General features: G+C 42.8%; 1 protein-coding gene across 1 annotated transcript in view; it reads left to right on the top strand.

Moving 5' to 3' along the window:
• MTHFR (methylenetetrahydrofolate reductase) overlaps positions 1–15,298 on the top strand; it is a 58,242-nt gene that overhangs the window by 42,354 nt on the left and 590 nt on the right. Inside the window, exons 4-11 of the mRNA XM_082274150.1 lie at positions 321–431; positions 516–709; positions 2,600–2,850; positions 2,963–3,097; positions 3,703–3,883; positions 9,085–9,267; positions 13,875–13,976; positions 14,850–14,969. Of these exons, the coding sequence (XP_082130276.1) occupies positions 321–431; positions 516–709; positions 2,600–2,850; positions 2,963–3,097; positions 3,703–3,883; positions 9,085–9,267; positions 13,875–13,976; positions 14,850–14,969 (1,277 nt within the window). The remainder of the gene's footprint in view (positions 1–320; positions 432–515; positions 710–2,599; positions 2,851–2,962; positions 3,098–3,702; positions 3,884–9,084; positions 9,268–13,874; positions 13,977–14,849; positions 14,970–15,298) is intronic.

A 15,298-nucleotide genomic window follows, 5' to 3' on the forward strand; every position in this document is an offset into this window, starting at 1 on the left:
CACTGTCCACTCCTCCTTTCCCTGAGTGCCTCCCTAGCAAGATAAATGCTGTTGGGGCACCTGTGCCTGGGGTAGTCCATAGACTCAAACAGCACTGGCAAGCCATGTCCCCCACTAATGCAGAGAATGCATATTAAGGTAAGGTAAAAAAAACTTTTGCATTTTGAAGACTTTAGCTAATCTGTTTTTATTTTTTTATGGGTATTTGGCATGCTCAGTCTTCTAGTTTCTGGGGAGCCGATCGTAAACTAGTACCCAAACAAATTCATTGAATATAGCTTTATTGTTCTTTCATTTTTTTTTTTGCCTTTCCTTTATAGATCCTGTTGGAGAAGAATGGGAAGATGAGGCAGGAGGATTTAATTATGCTGTTGACCTGGTGAAACACATCCGACAGGAGTTTGACGATTATTTTGACATCTGCGTTGCTGGTAAGTTTAGCACTCCCTTTGGTTTAAGATCGAGATTCTGTGTTAATGGTAAAGACAGCAATTTTTTTTTTTGTTTTTGTTTAGGTTACCCCAAGGGCCACCCTGAGGCAAAAAGCTATGAGCAAGATCTGAAGCACCTAAAAGAGAAGGTGGATGCAGGAGCCGGCTTTATCATCACGCAGCTTTTCTTCCGTGCAGAGACCTTCCTAAAGTTCCTGAAGGATTGCAGAGACATAGGGATCACCTGCCCCATCCTGCCAGGAATTTTCCCTATCCAGGTTTGTCTATAATGGGAAATCCTCAGAATGTCTTTGCCTTTTTGCACTGCATCACTTTTAAAGGGAAACTGTGTTGAGAATGCTATGTGTGACCTTCTCTGAATATTCCACCTGTGTGGCTGTTTTTCTGATCTTATGACTGACTTGTCTGTGTACTCATTGGTTCTTCCATACAGGAAATTTTAAAGAGTAGGTCCAGTTCCCCCCCTCCCCATGAAAAAATTAAGTCAGCAGCTACAAAGACTGTAACTGCTAACGTTTGATATTAGGACACTTATCTGTCCTGGAATCCAGCGATGGCTGCACCCCACCTGATGCTTCCATCAGCTCTCGGTTGCTGCCACCGCCATTACCTGTATGGGAGGGAGACTGGCAGTGAAGCAGCCGGTTCTCTACTGTGTGATGACCCAGCGGCAGGGAGAAGGAGGGCCGAACTTGCAGGGAACCTCGCTGCAGCAAGGTCTCCCACAAGAAGGAACGTGTACCTGTCAAAAACAGGTAACTGCCCCCCCCCCCCACCCCGAAAGATGCTAAATGGGAAACTAGAGGTGGGAGGAAGCAGATAAGCAGAGCTTTCACTTATGGGTGGAACCTCTCTTTAAAGCGGAGTTTCGGCCTCAAAATCCATTTTGGGCCATCCGCTTGCTAAGGGCCACCTGAAAAAGAAATGGATGCTTCCATTTTTTTTTTTTTTTTTTTGGTCACTTACCTTGATATTGAAGAAAATATACTCACCTTCCTTCCACTTCCTCCCTCGGCGGCCATGGCCCGCGCCGTCACTTCCGGCTTGCGATGACTCCTGGGAGCTGAACGTCATCTCTCCCAGAACTCAATGCGCCTGCACCGGCCCCGCTCGTCACTTCCGGTACAAGCACGGCATTCTCTGCTAAACAGCTTCTGGGCATGCCCAGAAGCTGTGCAGGGATGACGCGCCCCGGTGCAGGTGCATTCTGGGAGAAGAGGACGTGCTGGCAGCTCTGGAGAAGAAATTTTCAAGGTAAGTATTTCTTCTAAAGGGTAAGTGCGACCCGGGACAGTTCAGAGGCTATCCATTGTGGAATGTACTAGCCCTGACTGTACCGAGGGTATTTTTATCTAAATTTGACCCCCCGAGGCCGGAACAACGTTTTAAAGCTGAAGAATCATCTGCTTATGTTTTGCCTTCACCTGTTTTTTCCTGTTCTCCTTCTCATCATTCTAATGACATTTTAAATATGTTCCCATTTTCATTACATATCAAATCTATATAATGTTTTTTCTTAATTTTTTTGACCCAGTGATATTATTGGGTCTTTGTGCTAATATATACAATGCATGCAGATCATAGATTGTGGGAGGGGCTGGCAGGTTGCAGTGTGTAGCTTCCTGAAAATAGCACAGAACTCTGACTTAGTACTTCTCTGGACCTTTTCTCTCAGAGCCCTGGACCCTGATGTAAGCGGTGGGCTGGCTCTTGGGAGGAGATGTATAATTATTAAAATACCTTGATGTTTGTATACCGGTCTGGAAGCGTGGGCATTCCTCAACGGCCTGTATTTGCATGTAGATCCGCTTAGGTAACATCCACATGTGATGCTGAGCTTCCACTATTGAAAGAACTGATGTTCAGTGAATGAAAGAGGCGGGCCAGGGACAGTGAGAAAAAGGCTAGATGATGCTGGACATTTTCCATCCAGGAAATGAGGGAGATTTCATCAATGTGTGTCAGTGTGCAATGAAATCGGGGTAAACAATTTAAGTACAGGAGAGGACCCTGTATAACTGTGCAAGACTGAATGGAAGGCTGGAGTTCAGCTTTACCAGACCAAAAGGCAGAAAATAGCATAAGATCACTGTAAGAGTTTACATAGTCTTTAACAGTCAATAAGATTTCCTCTGCCCTTCCTGTAGGGTTATTGTTCATTGCGGCAGCTGGTAAAACTCTCCAAGCTCGAGGTACCCAAAGAAATCACAGATGTGATTGAACCCATTAAGGACAATGATGCTGCCATCAGGAATTACGGTATTGACCTGGCGGTGTCTATGTGCAGGGAGCTGCTGGACAGCGGAGTGGTGCATGGGCTGCACTTCTACACTCTGAACCGGGAGGTGGCTACCATTGGTGTGCTGAGGCGCCTGGGGTTGTGGCAGGAGGACCCAAGGTGGGTGATGCTCCCATTGTTGTATATGTCATGAGTTTGTCTGTTTTAATGTCCTCTTCTGGGTTAATGTATGTTTCTTGATGTTGAACATTTCTTCCCAATACTACATCAGACGGCCTCTCCCGTGGGCGGTCAGCGCACATCCAAAGAGGAGGGTGGAAGATGTTCGCCCTATTTTCTGGGCTTCCAGACCGAAAAGCTACATTCATAGGACACAGGAGTGGGATGACTTCCCGAACGGGCGCTGGTACGTGTACGGGGGTAAAGATTGGATTGGTGGGATATGACTTTGTGTAGACTTCTGGGACAGGCAATGAGACCATTTAAAAGGGTAGGGGGATGAGGATCCTTTAAAATCCTGTATATCAATGGTGTACGGTTTATTTCCAGTATTTATATAGTGGTAACTTATTACACACCACTTTTTAAAAGAAGCATGCTTATGGGTAGAGAGAACAGTGAGAGAGAGATGATGCTTCTCCTTCACTGTCCTGTCAAAGGCTGGGGGCAGATCCATGACAGCCTGGGCTTAGAGAAAGTAGGTTGAATAATCCTAGCTATCATTTAACTTGGAAGACTAAGGAAACATGGAATAACAGAAAATTAGTACTTGGGGGAAAAGCTCTAAACTGGAATATTGCATCAAATTAAAAAAAAAACTTTTGATTGTTTTTTTTTTTTTTTTTGTTTAGTTTTGTGTCTGATGTTCTGTTTTAACATGACTCATAAATTTATGGTTGGAAGTTAAAGTTTCTGTAAATAATTTTAATTTATTTTTACTTTGCAACATACCTTGAAGATGTTTAAAATGCCTATATAATTTCCATTGCAATGTTTTCTTTGATTATAAAGGGGCAACTCGTCATCTCCAGCCTTTGGAGAATTGAAGGATTACTACCTTTTCTACCTGAAGAGCAAGTCGCCACGAGATCAGTTGCTGAAAATGTGGGGGGAGGAGCTAAGCAGTGAGGAGAGCGTCTTTGAGGTCTTCACCAGCTACATAGCCGGAAACCCCAACAAGAACGGACACAAAGTAAGTTCAGGATGAGGTGGAGTAACAAGTCACAAGTACTCCTTGAGAGAAAATTGATAAGTGATGATTGGTATTGGCGCTACCTTATATGTGGTTAAACATTAGAAAAAATGTGAGTGATATAAATTTATATACCAATGTAACCCGAGTACATGTGAATGTGAACTCAGTGAGAAAATAATAAATGGTTAAATAAGATAAAATTATTTATTAAAACAATACAGGTTAAACCACAGAAATGTGATGGTGAGTAAAAAACAACAAAGTCAATCTTTAAACAATTAATTAAGAGATGGTACCTGTTCCCACTAAAGGGGAATATTAGATGATAACAGCCAGTGCTTAAATTCCTGGATGTGTGTGCCTAAAAGTGTGTGGTTATCCAATGATAGTGAGCATCATAAAGTGAAAGTGAAAAAAAGAATGTGCTTATCCAAAGACGCCACTAGATGGCGTGTTGATAATACGACCTGTGAGTTGTCCACACTAGCTGCGTGGGTAGGGGGATCTTACTCCGTTTCCCGGGGAGCAGTGAGCCGATGTTCTTGCTCCAAATGCTCCAACAGAGAGAAAGCCCCATAGTGAATGAAAAGTGAATGCAGTAGGTAGAAATCCGATGTGCACTCACTCGTTATGTTGATCAGGATCAGATCGCGCCGGGATGCTTCCGCGTTCCACGGCCCTTGGCTCCTTAACCGGAAGTGACGTACAGACTCCGCCCTACGCGTTTCGTCAGAGGGACGTCTACTGGAGCGGCGTCAACTTGGCGTACTCCCGGTCAATTTGTAGCCGCCCGTATCCAAGCAACAGAGGGACAGTTTTACACCACCATCTTTGTACTCTCTCATCGGAAGCCATATTGCTCCTCCAACAGCTTCAGCTCGGATATGTAAGGGAACGGCCACCATCATCATATCCGATCAATTTATATGGACGAGTGTTGCGTGATCCTTTCTTTTTAGGCTCCGTTCACATGTAGGCGTTTTGGGGCGTTTTTGTGGCGTTTTTCTGCTCTAGGATCAGCTCTCAAAACGCCCAACAAGACAAATCCTATTCATTTCAATGGCCCCTGTTCACATCTGAGCGTTTTGAAGCTGTATACAAAACGCCCAACGCTCAAAAAAGTACACGAGCTTCTTTTTGGGCAGATTACAGGCGTTTTCCATTGATCTCTATTGAATCTAAAAACGCCTGCACAAAAATCGCGGTAAAAATCGCGGTAAAATCGCGGTAAAAACCGCGCGAAAAACGCTACGCTCAGGTGTGAATGTAGCCTTAAGGTTAAAAAACAAGACCGTATCTTTATTAATGGGTATTTTGAAACTTATAAAATGACAAAAAAATAAATTAATTTAAAGAATCTGGTGAACCATGGTAAAACAATTCCCGGATCTTTGACCATTAAAAAACGTTGTTATAAACATTAATAGAAAACAATAAAAAATATTAAAAGATAGGAACAATATTGAAAAATTTAAAAAGGTGGAAAAATTTTAAAAAGTGTTTTTATATATGAAGATAGGGGAAAAAAAGGCAAAAGGAAAAAACGGGGGGGGGGGGGGGTGGATGTCCCTGATGGATGAAAAAACACATATATATATATATATATATATATATATATATATATATATATATATATATATATATATATATAAAATAGATCCCTGTTAACCTCCAGACCACGATACTTTGTGAATTTAACCTCCTCCAATAATAGAATCTAAGGGTAACATTATCTGTTTTTTTTCCACTAAGATTTTTGTCAAGCCTTCTCATCCAACATCATTATAAAAAAAAAATTTTTGGACAAATTGGCAATATTTATTGTAACATATGTGAGTCCCTTTCTTAGACTCCCTCTTTAATAATACAAACATGTTTGTGATACAAGTTCTTATTTTATTCCTATTTTTACTCATCACATTTATTTGGTTTTTCCAGTTTTTCAATATAAATCCCCTTGCTCATTATGCTTCACCACATTTTTTATTAAGACACTAGTAACACAACGATGCATATTTACCACTTAGAACCTAAAGAAATATTGGACCTTCTCTTCCAACATCCCCCCTCTTGAATTTCTGCAAAACGTTAATAATACCTGAAATGCAACAAACCATTATATCTCCTCTCTTCAATAAGAATAAAGGGGGCTCCCCCCCCCCGTTTTTTCCTTTTCTTCATATATAAAAACACTTTTAAATTTTTCCACCTTTTTTTTAATTTTTCAATATTGTTCCTATCTTTTAATATTTTTTATTGTTTTCTATTAATGTTTATAACAACGTTTTTTAATGGTCAAAGATCTGGGAATTTTTTACCATTGTTCACCAGATTCTTTAAATTAAAGAGGAAGTAAACCCTCCTCGGGAAGTTGTACCTATAGGCAAGTCTATGATAAGGCTTACCTATAGGTACTGTAAATATCTCCTAAACATGCATCGTTTAGGAGATATTTACCTTTAATGCAGCCAGTGACGTCACTGGCGCATGCGCTCTGAAGGAACGGCTGATCGTGCCGTTCCTTCAGAGCCCCGTGCCGTGACCGTCGGCTCCCGCGTGCGCGGGAGTGACGTCACCGCGGCTCCGGACAATCAGATGGCCGGATGCCGCGATCCCGGAAGACGGGCGACTGAACATGTCGCTCGTCATACAGGTGAGTGAGCGGCACGGCGGGGGCTCGTTCTAAGGTAAGTATTTCATAATGAGCTAGTATGCGATGCATACTAGCTCATTATGTGTTTCTCTTGCAGGATGTAAAAAAAAAAAAAAAATTTTAAACGGGTTTACAACCTCTTTAATGTATTTTTTTGTCATTTTATAAGTTTCAAAATACCCATTAATAAAGATACGGTCTTGTTTTTTAACCTTAAAAAGAAAGGATCACGCAACACTCGCCCATATAAATTGATCGGATATGATGATGGTGGCCGTTCCCTTACATAGCCGAGCTGAAGCTGTTGGAGGAGCAATATGGCTTCTGATGAGGGAGTACAAAGATGGCGGTGTAAAACTGTCCCTCTGTTGCTTGGATACGGGCGGCTACAAATTGACCGGGAGTACGCCAAGTTGACGTCCCTCTGACGAAACGCGTAGGGAGTAGTCTGTACGTCACTTCCGGTTAAGGAGCCAAGGGCCGTGGAACGCGGAAGCATCCCGGCGCGATCTGATCCTGATCAACATAACGAGTGAGTGCACATCGGATTTCTACCTACTGCATTCACTTTTCATTCACTATGGGGCTTTCTCTCTGTTGGAGCGTTTAGAGCAAGAACATCGGCTCACTGCTCCCCGGGAAACGGAGTAAGATCCCCCTACCCACACAGCTAGTGTGGACAACTCACAGGTCGTATTATCAATACGCCATCTAGTGGCGTCTTTGGATAAGCACATTCTTTTTTTCACTTTCACTTTATGATGCTCACTATCATTGGATAACCACACACTTTTAGGCACACACATCCAGGAATTTAAGCACTGGCTGTTATCATCTAATATTCCCCTTTAGTGGGAACAGGTGCCATCTCTTAATTAATTGTTTAAAGATTGACTTTGTTGTTTTTTACTCACCATCACATTTCTGTGGCTTTGAGTTTGGTTTAACCTGTATTGTTTTAATAAATAATTTTATCTTATTTAACCATTTATTATTTTCTCACTGAGTTCACATTCACATGTACTCGGGTTACATTGGTATATAAATTTATATCACTCACATTTTTTTCTAATGTTTAACCACATATAAGGTAGCGCCAATACCAATCATCAATTTTCTCACATTCACCCTTGCACCCTGAGGGTTGATTGGTGGCAGCTTACACCTATTTTTTCCACTTCACATCTTTTCACGTTTCAAAGTCCATAGAGCTGGTCATTTCATTATAAACTAGTACTCCTTGGCTGGTCAGTGAACAGTACGGGACCAGGGGAGGGGATGGTTGTGTCTCGCAGTAGCAGGAAATAATGCAAAGGCAGGACCTATGATGATTTATCAGCTTTTCCCTTCTACAAGATATCTGAGGATGGGACTGTTTTCTTTTCTGCAAACTGTGAACTCTTCCCCTAATGGTTTATTATTGCAGACTGTTGCTATGATATCACCAGCCATATTGTTCTCTGGTGCCCAACTTGTGGCCCGGGGGCTACATACATCCTACCGGTGTGCAACATGTTGTCTGATGTACTCTGCCTCCTGATCATTTGTGTGATCCACTCAGAACAGTTCCAATTGCCATCTGAAATTTCCTATGAAAATGACTGCTGAGGCCTCAATTGTTTTAGGAGCATTGTTTGTACTCCTGTATAAAGAGCATGCTGCTTTATTTGTTTTATGCAGGAGCCAATCTGAGTGTTCTTTTATTTGTGTAAACAATGCTGCTAGCGAAGTCATTATTCCACAGATCAGGACTTTGTAGGCTTTGCTTAACCTACGGTCCTTAGTAGAAATGGCTCTGTTTACTTTATGAATGGGTCTGAAGGTACAAATAGATTTGAAGGTAAACCAAGCCATTTCTACGAATTAAAGTCAGCAGATGAAAGAAGAACAGTGATTCACCTCTGTACTCCCCTTAACACCTTTAGAACTATGAATGGATTTGTACACACAAACCTTTTTTTTTTTTCTCTTTTTTTTACTATCTTACTATGTATTGTATTTTACACAAAAAGTAAAAAAAAATTTACAAAAACCCAAGTATGCACCCAGTTTTTAAAGTTAAAGAGCTTGCTTTGATCCATTTTTCCTGATTCATTAAATACCTTTTATAAAAGCTATATATATATATATATATATATATATATATATATATATATATATATATATATATATATATATATATATATATATATATATATATATATATATATATATAATATATATACTGAAAAAATAAAAATAACTAATTCTCTTATTATTGCCAAACTGATGACAGGGGAAAAAAAAAAGTTATTTTTCGACCTTCCTGACATGGGTGCGGCACATGAGGCCTTCTGTATTTAGTTAATTGACCACCGCTGAAATAGGTGCTCTGTGGTATGATCCATATTGCTCTAGTAATGATGTAGATGTTGTGTCCCACTGTCTCTTGATAAATCGGAGTGGCCTGGTTGGCATTTTTCCCCAAACTCTGCTCCCTCCATCACCCAGCCTTTTGTTAGACTTCAGAAGTTATCTAACCATACTTTCCCCTCCTTTTCCCCAGGTGAATTGTTTGCCTTGGAACGATGATCCGCTTGCCCCAGAAACGAATTTGCTGAAGGAACAGCTTGAGAAGGTCAACAAACGAGGAATCCTGACCATTAATTCGCAGCCTAATGTGAATGGGAAGCCCTCTACAGATCCAATTGTTGGCTGGGGCCCCAGCAAGGGCTATGTGTTCCAGAAGGTATCTTGTTAATACAATGAGAAGAATTAAAGGTTTAATCCACTTTAAAAAAAAAAAAAAAATGGTAAATGCAACAACATTGATCTTTTGAACGGTGTGTATTTACTATTTTTTTTTTTTTTGATTGATCAGTGCGTTGTGGGTGCAGTGCACAGGCTCCTTCAATGTATTTACTCAGCCTCTGGTCTATACGGAGGTACATACCTACTGCCATGGGGCTGGAGGAAGTGCAGCAGGACTACAAGATGGAGGAGGGATTGCCTCTGCTGCATTGGGAGATTGGCTATGTAGTCATTTTAAAGTGGAACTGAAGTTGTCTTTACGACAGACTGCAAGCAGGCAGGCTATTATTGCAGTAGAGGCATGTCTCTTCTGCAATAATATGCACCTACCTTACCTGCCTGCTCATAGCAATCTATCACACGTATGATTGGCTGAAACAAACAGTTTTATATATATCCATACAGTAATGTTTACAGAGGCATGTCTTTAGAAAATTGTTTAAATCCTGAAGAGACACTTACATTCCAGTAAATGCAAACCCAGAATACATCAGCCGGATCAGTTAAAAACCGAGTAATGATGTCCATCCGTTTGCTTGGCCAATAAAGACGGTAATATTAAAGTTCTTGAAAAATAAGATAATGACAAAAGAAGGCCAGCCGGCCAAACCACTGAATTCCAGCAAGATCAAGGGCAGAGGTGCAAGGCAGTGGCATAAAATGATTAAGCATTCAATCTACAAAAGGAAAAGAGCAGACCCATTCCTAATAATCACTATGGAAAGAAAATGTGGCCAAAGTAGTGCCTGTATTGATATAAATCAATCCTATTGCTGCTGAGATTTTAATAATAGTGAAATAGTTAAATAGAAACCTCAAACTCTAAGGCAAATATATAAAATATACTCCTAGGCAAAGGAGACCAGTAGGTTCACCAAAGTATAGGTGACATTCTAAATAATTCTAGAGAATAATATAAAAATATATATATATATATATATATATATATATATACCAGGTCAAGGGCACAAAACACCTCCAAGGCTTATCGGCCGCTACTATGCAACCAAAGGGAGCCAGCCAAAATGAGAATGTATTTACCTGACACTTGTGACACAATGTCAAATAGACAAACCAAAATAGCTATGTGTTTACCTACTGCCTCTGACACAGTGTCCAAAGTTGTGGCAACAACGATCGGAGGACAGCGTCAGAAAGCTGGCGTATGTCCCTGTGATCACGCGTGGTTACTGCACTTCTGCCGGCGTGCATTCCAACATGGTCCCCGGAAGTGCGGCGTCACACATCCACTGGCACAAGAAGAGGCAAGCGACTCAAAAAGCCACTCCCCAGCTGCCTAAAAACAGCGGAGGAATACTACGAACTGAGAATCCGCCATGCCCCAGATGACAAATGGCCAACCCAAGGATGCAGATCCAAGGCGGCTTGGGTGCGCCGTGTGGAGTTCAGTGGAGCATCATAAAAACAGATCCAAATATGCTAGAAATCTATATATGTGTAATGATACAGAGGCCAAGCAAACACAGGACATCACCACAGGGTGTACAAAGAACAGAATAATTCAAATAAAGAATAAATACAGAATAATTTGCCAACAATAGGTGTTTACAGTCGTTCAAAAAAAAAAAAGGGGGGGGGGGGGAGACTGATAGAGAAGAAGGTCACCATAGGGTAACTAATCATGGTGTTGGCATTATGTGGTTACATCCAGCTGATTATTTTATTTATAATTTTCCCAACCCCTGAAATAAACCCTCCAAGAAAGGTTTGAAGTTTTTAGCCTCATTCATGCCTGGGGGGCCGTGGAACCCAGTTGGTAAATCCGATGTAATTCACACTGCAAGAGCCTTTTGTTCCAATCCCACGGAGACAAAGCTCCTTCAGTATGAAGGTGCGCCCTCACCTGTATCGAGTTTCGCTCTTGTCCCCCGGCAAGGTTCTGTCCTTCCAACTTGCGCCTGTCCCCGAACCGCTTACAGGGTCTGTTTGGGGCGGTACAAGACCTGTTACATCAAGGGTGAGTGTCCCGATTCCAACTTTGGATCGTTTTCAGGGTTTTTACTCCAACCTGTTTACAGTCCCCAGGAAGGAAGGCAAGATGCATCCAATTCTGGACCTTAAGGCGCTGACCTGCTTTGTGCGGGTGAAGAATTTCATAATGGAGTTCATTTGCACAGTGGTGGGACCCCTGCATCAGGGAGATTTTCTTGCCTCTGTCGACACCAAGGATACTTACCTTCGCATTCCAATATGTGAAGGTCACCAGCGCTTCCTCCGCTTTGCCGTGGGAGAGGAGCAATATCAGTTTGTGACGGTCCCCTTTGGTCTCGCCTCTGCTTCTGGGGTGTTTGCAAAAGTGTTAGCCCCAGTGCTGGCATTGTTACACCAACGGGGGGACGCAGTACTGGGCTACTTGGACGACTGCCTTCTGCGAGTGGAGTCTCACCTGTAAATCGCCATATGAACTCTAAGGGAGTTTGGCTGGATTCTAAATTTCCAGAAGTCTGTTCTGGTTCCGTACACAAAGCTGGACTATCTGGGTCTGACTTTGGACTTGGCCTTAGCCATAGTGCTCCTTCTGGACAAACTCCAGAAATTTCAGGCTGCAATTAGTCTCCTGCTGTCAAGCAGATGGTCCTCCCTCCGGACTTGCATGCAGGTACTGGGCCCGGTGGTGTCTACCTTCGGGGCGGTTCCGTTTGCACAGTTCAATAGGAGGTCCCTGCAGGGAAATTCTGGGCAAATGGGACAAGACTTTGCAGTCTTTGGACAATCAGATCCAGGTGAGTCGGGAACAAGAGTCCCTGATATGGTGGCTTTGTTCTCCAGCACTTCGGCTGGGAAAATCCTTCCTCCCCTTGTATTGGACAGTGGTCACCACGGATGCCAGCCTGTTGGCTGGGGAGGCGTCCTTGGCAAAAATTCTGCTCAGGGGCTTTGGACACTGGAAGGAGTCCAGACTACCAATCAATGTCTTGGTACTCCAATCGATCAGACTGTGCCTGGCCTGAGGTTTGTCAGTGAGGAGTCAATGATTCCAACACTGTTAAAAGCTAGGAAATCTACTTCTAGGAAGATCTACCATTGTATGTGGAAATCGTACATTGCGTGGAGTCTCTTGGGGTTCATCCTTGCTTTTCATTGGTGGCTCGGATCTTGACCTTCCTTTTTAACGGGGGGTTGAGCAGAAACTTTCTTTGAGTACTATCAAGGGTCAGGTGTTGGTCTTAGTGGTCTTCTTTCAACAGGTTTTGGCCACACACTCCCTGGTGTGTACCTTTCTTAAGGGAGTTAGGCACTCGGCTCCTCCAGTGCGGTCTCCGTTGCCGCCTTGGGACCTCAATTCGGTGCTCTCTGTCCTTCCGAAGCCTCCTTTTGAGAATCTTCGAGAGGTTCCCCTGCTTACGCTGTCCCAGAAGGTGGCCTTGGTGGCTATCACCTCTGCGCGTAGGGTGTCGGAATTGGTGGCATTCTTCGTCCCTGTCCGTCCATTCAAATGAAGAGATTCAAATCAGAGACCACCTTTGGAAGGAAGACATTGTGTTGCTTTCCCTGTGTCCCAAGCCAAAACATCCGAAGGAAATTGCTTTGCATGCTTTGGATGTGGTCCGGGCAATTAGGGTGTACCAGGAAGCTACGGAATCTTTTAGGAAATCAGACTCCCTATTTGTGCTTACGGATGTGCCTTGGAAAGGGTTGTCCGCTTTCCCTGCGACCATTTCCAGATGGAGCAGACAGACGGTGATTCAAGCCTATTCCATGAAGGGTCAGGTTCGTCCCTACCCTGTTAAGGTGCACTCTACTCGGGCGCCCAGTGCCTCCTGTCCAGGAGTCAGTGATGCAGGCGGCCACCTGGTCGTCGGTGAACACTTTCACAAAGTTCTATAAAGTGGATGTGTTGGCATCTGCGGATGCTTCCTTTTGACTGCAGTTTTGATTGAGCTCCTGTTTACCTGGTTGGCTATAGTTAGCCTTGGGAATTTCTTTGTCGCTGTTCCCACCCCTTATATTTAACACTGCTTTGGGGCGTCTTAATGGTTAAGAATATCAAGAGCTGTGTCAGTCAATGAACAAAAGAGAAAATGGGATTTTTGACTTACTGTAAAATCCATTTCTCTGATGTTCATTGAGGGACACAGCACCCACCCCTCTATGGAGTTGTAATTCTTCTGACACTGAGTTGGGTTACAATCAGTGTCTAGGTATAGGTCCTTATACCAGAGAAAGGGAGTATACCCCCTGGGACTGCCCATAGGCGTAGCCAGACTCTTTCTCTGCCTAGTGTCCGCCTCCTGTAGGGGGCAGTATAAGCCAGTGGTTAAGAAGAACAGCAGCTGTGTCAATCAGAGAACATCAGAGAAATGGGTTTTACGGTAAGTCAAAAATCCCATTTTTTTTTTTCTTTGTAGCACTTGCCCTTCTCTTTTAAGATTTTAGGCTTTCACAAACGGGGTCCTCCTTGCTTTCATGTCTTGATTTGTAACTGTACTGTCTCCCTTTTTTATATTGTAAAGTGATGAGTTGGTTTCAATTCTGTACAAGAGTAATATCATGTGAGGTACTAAATGCCCTCTGTGTATACAGGCCTACCTGGAGTTCTTTACGTCCAGCGAGATGGTGACCGCTCTGACCAAAGTCCTGAAGAGATATGAACCTCGTGTCAACTACCATATTGTCAATGTACATGTATGTATATAGCCTTTTGTCATCTATATTACAACATGACTCTCCTCCATGCTGAGTTGCATGTGGTAAAATCAACTGCTCTGAATATCTTCATTTACTTATTAACCACCTCTGGATTACCCAAATAAAATTGATGTCTTTTTTCCCCCACAAATAGAGGTTTCTTTTGGTGGTATCTGATCACCCGTGCGATTTTTGATTTTTTTTTTTTTTTTTTTGCGCGCTATTAACAAAAAAAAGAATGTTAAAAAAAATACCAATAAGCGTATTTTGGTTTGCGCAGAAGTTACTGCGTCTACAAACTAGGGGAAAGATTTGTCTTTTTTTATTAAATTTTTTTTTTAGGAGTAAAGGCGGCGATCAGTGATTTTTAGTGGGACTGTGACATTGCAGCGGAACAGATCGGACCCCTAACTGACATTTTTGACACTTTTGAGGGTGTCCAGTGACATTACTACAGTAATCGGTGCTAAAAGTATGCACTGTTACTGTACTAATGACACTGGCAGGGAAGGGGTTAACCCAGGGGCGATCAAAAGGTTAAACGTGAGCCTAGTGGATGTTTTCTAACAGTAGGGGGGATCAACACAGAGACCTGTGTTGATTGCTGAGAGAACAACATCCTGCTGGGTTTACAGCAGACCGCCGTTCTCTCTCCATGGGGAGCAATCTCGGGTGACCGGCGGCAATTGTGGCTGCCTGCCCCGTGGATCAGCTTTCCCCGATGGCGAATGGGCACCCCCCTCCAGGATTGCTCCCGCAGACCGCTGTACAGGTACGGAGTCTCGTGGGAATCTGCCACTGTATATCTGCGGTGGCTGGACAAGTGGTTAAATAAGTTTATGAAATTGTATGAACTTTTCTCCCCTGCAGGGTAAAAACATCACCAATGCCCCCGACCTCCAACCAAATGCTGTGACATGGGGCATCTTTCCTGGCCGTGAAATTATCCAGCCTACGGTGGTGGACCCAGACAGCTTCATGTACTGGAAGGTACCTACAACTAAAGTCCTCCTTTGTATGAGAATTAATGAGCCTGTTTTGCTGTTGGGAATAAAATACTTCAGAATCTGCCCTAAACAAACTTAAAGGGAAAGTTGAGTTGAGAATGCAGCATTAAAACTGCTTTAATCAATAGTGCTCCTTGAGCAGTGACATTCATTGGAATTATATTTGGGGGGGGGGGGGGGGGATGTTATGTTGGAGAGCTGGATCATTGTATTATGTGTGAGTATAAGAACAAGAGCTGTAGTCAGACTCTCCAATGTGCTGCTTTCATAAGGTATATTAAGCTTTGCTTCAGTATTTAGCAGCTCAAATCA

Source organism: Pelophylax lessonae, assembly GCF_965119305.1.
Source record: "Pelophylax lessonae genome assembly, chromosome: 12".
In the NCBI taxonomy this organism is placed as follows: domain Eukaryota; kingdom Metazoa; phylum Chordata; class Amphibia; order Anura; family Ranidae; genus Pelophylax; species Pelophylax lessonae.